This window comes from Sorex araneus, chromosome 3 (genome assembly GCF_027595985.1).
Source record: "Sorex araneus isolate mSorAra2 chromosome 3, mSorAra2.pri, whole genome shotgun sequence".
NCBI classification, from domain to species: domain Eukaryota; kingdom Metazoa; phylum Chordata; class Mammalia; order Eulipotyphla; family Soricidae; genus Sorex; species Sorex araneus.
This window is the reverse complement of record NC_073304.1, coordinates 1,811,665-1,820,646: the sequence shown is the minus strand read 5'-3', so window position 1 is coordinate 1,820,646 and position 8,982 is coordinate 1,811,665. Positions and strand designations below refer to the sequence as shown.

The window sequence follows — 8,982 nt, the reverse complement described above, 5'->3', positions numbered from 1 at the left end:
GAGCCTCCCGCAGTCCCCACGATCCACTCGGTCCCCCCCCCGCGGGAGCTCGGGCGGTGGGCGTGGCCGAAGCGGTGGGCGTGATGTCTGGAGGAGGGGCGGGGCGGACCCTCGGGGGCGGGGCTCGAGGGGCGGGGCCGCGGGGCCCGGGAAACCGCTGGTCGCGCGGCTCGGCTGCGGGGGCGGCCCTGGGGCCGGGGGCTGCTGCCGGGCCGCGCCCCGCCCCGCCGGCGCGGAAGTTGTGGCCGTCGCGTGGGAACGTGCCTTCCCCACGCTGCTGTGGCCGCCGCGCTCGGCGCCGCCCGCCTGACCACCGCGCTCGGAGCCGGCGCTTCCGGCCGCCGCCGCCTCACGCCCGGAGGAAGCCGCGAGCCGGAGCGCAGCGCGGGCGGGGCCGGGATGCGGAAGAGCGTTAGGGCACGTGACGGCGCCTCGGCCAATGGCGGCGCGCCTCGGCCGGCGGGGGCGGGGCGGGGGCGGGGCGGGCGGCCGGGGGCGGCGGGGCGGGGCGGGGCGGCGGGCTGGGGGAGGGGCGGGCCGGGGCGGGCCGGGGGAGGGGCGGAGAGACGCCGCCGCCGCCGCCGGTGCCGCCGCCGCCGCCGCCGCCGCCGCCGCCGCCGCCGCCGCGGCTGCCGCAGCCTCTGGGAGCCTGGAACGGGGGACGCGCGAGCGAGCGGGCGACTCGGGCCCCGGGCGGCGGCGGCGGCGGCGGCTGCGGGGGCGCGACGGCCGGGGCGAGGGCGCTGCGGCCGCGGGGGGCAGGCGGCGGGGGCGGCGGCCCGCACCAGCCATGCCGAATAAAAACAAGAAGGAGAAAGTGAGTGCGGGCCGGGCGGGGGTCGGGGCGTCGCCCCCCAGTCGCCAGCCCCGGTGCAGAGGCCCGCGGTCGGGGGGCAGCGCCCCGACCCGCGCCCGAGCCTAACCCGCGCTGCTTGGTCCCCAGGAACCGCCGAAAGTGAAGAGCGGCCGAGCCGGGAAGGACGGAGTGGACATCGAGCCCGAGGTGACTTTCCGCCGCCTCCCGGGGCCGGGGTCTCCCGCGGGGCCCCTCGCAGCGCCCCCCGCCCTGCCGGCCCTCGGGTCGTTGGTGTGCGGCCGTGGGAACCAGCGAGCGCCCGGCCGTGCGCCCGACCCGGGACCCCGGGCCGGGACTGGGACCCCCCCCCTCCCCGCCGGCCGGCCGGGCTTTGTCCGCGGTGCTGGCCGCGCCCGGCCCGGCCGGGGTGGGGTGCGGGGTGGGCGCCCCGCGGCCGCCGCCCCCGCCCCCGCCCCTCGCCCCTCGCCCGCTGCGTTGGCGGCTGGGCGCGTGAGCCGGGCTGCGCGGGGCTCTGCTCGGGCGGGCGTCGCTCCTGGCAGCGCTGGGGGGAGCAGATGGGCAGCCTGTGCCTCCCCCCGGACTGTGCTCGGCAGTAACGTCACCCCTGGACTTGAGGCTCCGGGCCGGGGACAGCTGTGGACAGCTGGGGGACGGAGTGTGTACCGGGACTCCGCTGTCCGGCCGGGGCGTCGGGGTCTCTGGGGTCCCACCGAGGCCCTGCCCGCCCCTGCCTTGCGGGGCTGTTGTTGCCCAGAGCGCGCAGGTTGACTGTCCCCAGCCCCTTGGGCCCCGCGGGCCAAGACACCCGGTGATCGTCGGTCACCGAGAAATTGCTGACTTCCTGTCTGGCTCTCCCGAGCGGGGTCGGCAGGGCCTGCTCCTGTCTCGGAGGAGCCTGCTGGCGAGCTGGCGAGGTGGCTGGGGGTGACAGCTGCCTCTGCCCCCCACGCCAGCTCTGCCTTACCTGTGCCGCCTCAGCCTCCTCTTCACACGCCTCATTCCGGCAAATCTGCCTCGTCCTGCGGGCTCGAGAGCAGCAGCCCCGGGACCCGTCGCCGGCCAAGGGGAGCCCTGGCAGGGACTGGGGGGACGAGAGCCCTGGCAGGGACTGGGGTGACAGGAGCCCTGGCAGGGATGGGGGGACGAGGGGAGCCCTGGCAGGGACTAGGGGGACGAGGGGAGCCCTGGCAGGGACTGGGGGGACGAGGGGAACCCTGGCAGAGACTGGGGGGGTGACTGGAGCCCTGGCAGGGGTTGGGGGATGGGAGCCCTGGCAGAGACTGGGGGGATGACGGGAGCCCTGGCAGGGGTTGACTGGGGGGGTGACAGGAGCCCTGGGGGGCCAGGGGGGCCCTGAAAGGGTCAAGGTGGGGCCCGGCACACGCTCCACCTCACTGGCCTCTTGCTCCCCCCGCAGTGAGGGGCACCCCGTCAGGGAACCTGCTCTGTGTGTCGCCCGTAGGTCTTCCCCGAGAACTGCTCGGCCACCCACTGCACCTTTCTCTGCTCACAGACACCTGGCCGACCCCGAGACACCCAGCAAGCCCCCGTCTGAGCCCATGCGGAGACCCCTCGGGGGCCTCTCCTCTGTCCAGAGCTTGTGGCGACCCGAGGAAGCCCTGATACCCCAGGGCTGGCACCCGCTCGTTCATCTTCACAGCCCCCTCCCCCTGACTCCCCGTGGGTGGTCCTGCCTCACTCCCTGTGACCCCGTGCTCCGACGAGCTTGTCCCCTTGGCACACCCTGTCACCTGCAGTCTCTTGGGACAGTCCAGCGTTGGGGTCCCCTGCGATGTGCAGTGAGGTGGCCATCAGACACAGCTGGACCCGGGGCGCCCTACCCACAGACACCTCCTTCCCGTGGGAGAAGGGGCCCCAGTGCCCAGGGTGGACAGAGGCCAGGGACAGGCACGGGCACCGCCTTCTGTTGAGGGCAGGAGACCTCCGGGCGATCTGGGCTTGGGAGCAGGAAGCCACAGTCTGGACAGTGGGCAGCAGGCCGCAGTGCTGCCCGTCCACGCAGCACCTCCCTCCCAGTCTGCACTCGGCTGGAGGAGTTTTAGGTTTCCCCTCCTGTGGGGGCGAGTAGAGGCAGACTCCCGGAAAGAATTATTTTTGATTTGTTCTCTTGGGCCATACCCGGTGATGTTCGGGGCTGACTCCTGGCTCTGTGCTCGTGGATCACTCTGGCAGAACCGGGGACCATATGGTGTGCCAGCGTTTGAACCCGGGTCGGCTGCACGCAAGGCAGGAGCCCTCCCCGCCGAGCTGTCCTCCGTCTTCTGGAGCAAGTTTCTCCTGCGTGCCAGACAGCCGTGCTCGGCCGCGTCAGCGCCAGTGGTGCCTCTCCCGCCGCCTGGCCCTTGACGGAACGCCCTGCTGCGTGCTTCTCTCTCCTCTCGCCTCCCCAGAGTGTTTGAACAGGACTTGCTTGTTCACGTGTCCCGGAGAGTAGGGCATGTGCCCAGTCTCCCAGCTCACTCTCGGAGAGTCAGGCCGCAGATGGGATTGCGGGTAACGTGAAGTCAAGGATTCTGTGGGACAGAGGGAGCCGCCTTGGCCAGCTGCTCTCAGTTTAGCGTCCAGGTTGGTGGGAGCGTCACCGGGCACACTCGAGGGAGGGTCAGAAGCTGCAGGGCGCCCAGAGCTTCCTTCAGTCGGTATTGGAGGCCCAGACCATAAAATGGTTTTTGTTGCTTTAAATTCATCTGTTAGCGCCCAAAGTTCAATGTTGTGGTTTTTTTTTTTTTTTTTTTTTTGCATTTTGGGTCACACCCCAAGATGCACAGGGGTTAGTCCTGGCTCTGGACTCAGGAATTACCCCTGGCGGTGCTCAGGGGACCCTATGGGATGCTGGGAATCGAACCCGGGTTGGCCGCATGCAAGGCAAACGCCCTCCTGGCTGTGCTATCGCTCCAGCCCCCCAAAGTTCAGTCTTAGGGACCAAAGTGGCAGCCTGTCAGGAAGTGCCATGTTCCCGCCTGGTAAGGGCTGGGTGGGGCTCCTCGCAGCCCTCACATCTCCCCCCCAGTGGCGGCTCCTTCCCACTCTCTCCCCCTGCGCCCCCTTTGCCCCCGTCCCTGCCGCTCCGTTTCTCAGAGGTGGAGCTGGGCTCGCTGAGGCCCAACAGGCTGTGGGGATTGAAACCGGAGTTGTCAGGACTGGAGCCGTAGCACAGCGGGGGCGCAGGGGATGGTCTGCCTTGCCTGGGGACCCCTAGGGTGCAGCCGCCCCATCCCACAGCGTCCTGCAAGCAACACCAGAGGTAGCCCCTGAGCATTGCCAGGTGTGGCCCAAAGGTGACAGCTGAAGTCTAAGGAGCAGGTTGGCCAGGACGGGTCAGCGTCACTTCTGCACTTTTGTCACCCGCCAGCTCAGTGTCTTCGTGTCTATTACCATTGTTAGCATCAGTTTCTTCATTGTTGTGGGGTCACACGGGAGGGGGGTGCTCAGGGGCTTCATGTAGTGTTGAGGGTCCATCTTAGGGTCTCATGTCCCAGGCGTGTGTTTTGTCATTGAGCCCATCCCTGACCCCCGCGAAGGGCCATGTTTTGGTGACGGTATTAGCTGAGACTGTCAGCCGCCCAGCCATACCTCCATCCCGAGCGTGATGGCGGGGCGGGCCTTGTGCGTGTGTCTCGGGGTGCCCGGCATGGCGCATCTGGGGGGGCCGCGGCACAGCTCCGCCCTTTTCCTCGCCCGCCTTACGGCGTGAGACTCGGAACCCCGAAACAGCCGTGGAAACTGTTGTTTGGAGGTACGAGGTGGCCTCTGGCCGCGGCTTCTCAGCTCGGCTGCCCCCCCCCCGCCGCCCCCTGCCTCAGGCTGTCTGCCGACCTCCGGGGGGTCGGGAGACAGATGGAGGCTCCATGGGCCACATCCAAGCAGAGCCTTTCTCTGCCCACTGCGCCAGGAGGAAGGTTCTCGGCCTGGGCTGCAGGCAGGAGGCCGCGGGGTGCTGGGGTCTCCCCTCTCGCCGGGCCTGCCCACTCTGCGCCATGCTGGGGACCCTCTGTCCTGTGCCTCTCCACCTGCCTCCCCGGCCGCCTGGCTGTGACCAGCAGAGATGCCCTGGTGTGTCCTGGCACGTGCCCGCGCGCGCCCACACCCCCGCTGTCGGGAGCAGGTCCCCTCACGTCTGAGCCTTTTTGGGCGGGTGGCTGAGGGCCCGCCCCGAAGGGGTGGAACGGGAAGTCTGCGAATCCAGGTCAGGCGCGGAAGCGGCGCCCCCCAGCCTTGTTGTGAATAGCGGCTGCTGCCTCCCAAACCAACAGTCTGCAGAAGGTGGCTGGGGGGGCGCATTGCGCCCGGTCTCGAGGCCCCCCTGACGCCTGGCAGCCGGCGTCTGTGCCCGGCGTGCCTGGAAGGCACAGCCCTGAGTGTCACTGCGGCCAATGCTCCTGCACTCTGCCCAGGGCCCGGGCCCCGCCTTGGCGTCACTGCCTGGGGCCCCGGACAGCGAACAGGGTCAGCCTTGCGGGGCCCAGAAAGGGTCTGAGGAAACCCACCTGCCCCCCGCCCCCCCCCCCCGTCACCTGGACCCCCTGCGGCCTCTGGGCTGCCTCTCGGCCCTTCCTCCCACAGCCCCTGGCGCCGTTTTGTCTCGGGACCTGGATAGTGGTGACTTGCTTGTCCCGGGGGTTGTCCCTTTGCTGCCCGGACAGCATCTGTGTCTCTGCTCCGGGGCGGGGTATCCTGTGCCGCTCAGGGTCCCCCGGCCCGGGACGGGGAGGCTGTGTCAGCTGCGGGCCGGGGCCCCACTGGAGGCACAGAGAGTCTGCAGAGGCGCCTGCTGGCTTCCTGCCCAGCCGTCATGGGAACCCCGAGTGCCAGGCGGTCAGTGGCACTGGTTTCAGATCCGGAGCATGGGCTGCCGGGGCAGGCGGGGCCTGGGTCCTGCTGTGCTGTTCCCGCGGGGCTGGGGTCCCTGTCGGCCAGCCGGGCTGTGTCCTGCCACCAGAGGTCAGCAGTGAAAGGCCCAGGACAGAAGGTCGGCTCTTAACGAATGCGTGTGACACCGAAAGATCTTTGGGCTGGCCCGTGTCACCCCGTCTGCACCGTGCCCCCCCCGCCGTGTCCTCCCACCCAGACTCCGAGGCGTGCAGCGCTGCTGCCGCGTGTCTGTTTGGAGAGCGTTTCTCAGGATGCACGGGAAGCTTTTCAGTGCCTGGGGGTTCTGTGGAGAGCTTGTGTTCGGCGAGCACTGGAGGGCGGCTCCTGGTGCCGGGCTGCTGCTGAGACGCGTCCACCTGAGCCTTCCTGGCCGCTCGCCATGCCCAGCAGTGACAGCCAGGCCCCCGCCCTGTGATGACATCATGATAACCGGGGGCGCACATCCCCCCCTCTGGGAAACGCAGGTCCACATGGGGGGCCCTGGCCAGGCCGGTGGGAAGCTCCCTGTCATGTTCCCAGACTCGGGAAACAGCCCGGAGTCCAGTGGTCACAGCGGGAGGGACTCACACGCCCCCGAGCAGCTGCTGTGGCCTCTTGTCCACTGGGGGGGGCCAGCGCCGAGCCCCGGAACAGCTCAGCATCCACGGCATCCTTCTGGCACGACGATGGCCTGCCCCAAGGGCCGGCGGTGGCCAGTGCTGAGGCGCCCTGGGGGCATGGGCCCTCGGCCCCGGTGCTCACGTGTCCAGGCGCTGGTCAGCTTCGGGCTGCTGCTCCATCCCGTCAGTGCCTGCGCCGCGGCCCGGGTGGCTCTGGAGAGCCTGCCGTCACACAGCGCCCGTCCCTGCCCCTGGCCGTCCCGCCGTCCCGCAGTGCCGTGGGCGTCTTGCCCCTTGGTGAGCGCCCAGCCCTCTGCACAGCGTGGCGCGCAGGCGGGAGGGACAGGGAGGGCCACTGGCCGCCGAGGGCGAGGGCCTTTCCTCGGGCGCCCTCTCCCGTGGCCGGGACAGCCCCTCCTCAGGGCCGAGTCCCGGCCGTGGTCCCTGCTGGCCTGAGAGGGGTCAGGAGCACAAATACCTTCTCTGTGTCGCGGGTGGGCTGCACGTGTGCTCAGCTTTGGGGGTGCCGAGCGCGTGCAGGGAGGGGTGGGACGGGGGCCTGGAGGGCAGTGGGGGGCCCCTCAGTGCCCCGCGCCCCCTCCTGCCTCGAGCGTTTCCTGCCTGCTGCCCCCTCCCCCCAGCCTGGGTGCCCCACAGGTGTGCTGGGTCAGGTGGGCGCCTGCCCCAGGCCCCCCCCCACCCCGGGCGCAGCTCTCCTCGCCAGGGTGGGGCTGAGGGAGGCCCTGCGGTGGGCGTCTTCCCTCCGCCTCAGGCACGGCCCATCCCCCACCGCCGGGGGCCGCCCTCAGGGCTGCTTCTGAAGCCGACCAGGGACTCTGGGGGCATCGACCCCAGGGTTTGTGGGCTCCAGGTGGAGAGTGCCTCTGCCTGGCCGTGTCCCCCCCCCCACTCCTGGTGGCCCCGTCCTCAGGCGCCCCAGGTCTGGGCTTCCCGTCCACCTGCTCAGCCTGTGGGAGGCGTGTGTGTGGCCCTGACACTTGTGACACTTGTCTCCCAGAGGTGCCCAGGCCGCCGCCCACACACAGCTCGGGCTGACAGCCACCAGAGGCCACGTGACTTGTTGGCCAGCGTGGGTGTCCCGGGTCGGCATAGTGCCCCCCAGGCCACCGTGGCTGTTCCCGGTTTGGTGTGGCTGTCTGAGGCCACTGTGGGTGTCCCCAGGTCAGTGCGGGTGTCCCTGGTCAGTGTGGGTGTCCCCGGTCAGTGTGGGTGTCCCCGGTGAGTGTGGGTGTCCCCGGTCAGTGCGGGTGTCCCCGGTCAGTGCGGGTGTCCCCAGGTCGGCACGGGTGTCCCTGGTCAGTGCGGGTGTCCCCGGTCAGTGCGGGTGTCCCCAGGTCAGTGCGGGTGTCCCTAGTCAGTGTGGGTGTCCCCGGGTCAGTGCGGGTGTCCCTAGTCAGTGTGGGTGTCCCCGGGTGGGCGCGGGTGTGGGTCTGACCCTTCAGGTGTGTGTGGCCCGGGCAGGGGTGCACAGGTGGGGTGAGGCCCGAGAGGAAGGACCTGGAGTGGCCGGGCAGCGGCTGCGTCCTGAGCCTCTCTCGGCTGAGGGGGCTGCTCCCTGCCCCTCCCCCAGAGGCTCGGCCCCAGGGGAAGAGGGGCGCAGTTCGGGAGGGGCGGGGCGAGAGGAGAGTGACAGTCACCCCAGCGCCCTCGGTGCTCCTGGGAGCTGCAGCCGCCTGCGCAGGGCCGTGTGGCTCTGAAACCTGGGGGCGGCTGCGCCGGGTCCCTCGGGCCTTGGCTGGGGCCACCCTGGGTGCTCAGGCTGCTCCTGGGGCCACTGGTGCTGGGAGCAAGCCCGGGCCTGGGGCCCATTTCAGGAGTGAGCCCTGGGCTCGCCTGGCCTCTGGGCCTGTGTGCCCGCGCAGGCAGGCCGGTGCTCCGGGCTGCCTCCAGCCAGCCGTGTCCCCGCTGTGTCCCTGCAGCCCTTGGCCCCGGCGTCGGTGGAAAGTCATGCCCTCAGGGGCTGTGCAGCCCCCCACCGCAGGGCCCCTGAGCTGCGGCAGAGAACGGGCAGAAACCGCGACTCCATATCTTCCCCAGGCGGGTGACGCCATCACTCTAGATCCAGAACATTCTCCCCCAGAGCAGCCCCTCCTGTGTCTCCTCCCCCCTGCACTCCCTCCACTGCACCTTCCCCACCTATGGGACTGTCCAGGCTGTGGCCTGGTGACCCTGTCACTGCGTGGCCCTGGCCTCAGGGGTCTCACTGGGTCATCGCTGCCTGCCATTCCAGGGCTGGCGGGACATCCGGGGCCGCCCCAGTCCCTGTCACTGTCATTCGGGACATCTGGGGCCGCCCCAGTCCCTGTCACTGTCATTCGGGACATCTGGGGTCACCTGGTCCCTGTCACTGGCATTCGGGACATCTGAGATCACCTGGTCTCTGTCACTGGTGTTCGGGACATCTGGGGTCACCTGATCTCTAACTGGTGTTCAGGACATCTGTTACTCGTGTTGGGGGCGTCTGTCACTGGTGTTGGGGGCGTCTGTCACTGGTGTTGGGGGCATCTGTCTCTGGTGTTGGGGGCGTCTGTCACTGGCGTTGGGGATGTCTGGGGTGGCCCTGTCCCTGTTGCCGGCGTTCGGGTGCCTGTTTGCTGTTTGTGGGGTGTCGCTGGGAGTGGGAGGAGGGGCCACGCGGGACCCCGAGGGACC

General features: G+C 70.1%; 1 protein-coding gene across 4 annotated transcripts in view; it reads left to right on the top strand.

The window, feature by feature from the left end:
* Nucleotides 1-689: 689 nt before the first annotated feature.
* Nucleotides 690-8,982, top strand: part of PPP2R5C (protein phosphatase 2 regulatory subunit B'gamma) — an 80,619-nt gene continuing 72,326 nt past the window's right edge. For all 4 annotated transcript variants that reach the window (XM_055134011.1, XM_055134009.1, XM_055134013.1 and 1 more), the window contains exons 1-2: nt 690-817; nt 944-1,003. In XM_055134011.1, coding sequence (XP_054989986.1) covers nt 791-817; nt 944-1,003 — 87 coding nt within the window. In that variant the 5' untranslated portion in view covers nt 690-790. The remainder of the gene's footprint in view (nt 818-943; nt 1,004-8,982) is intronic.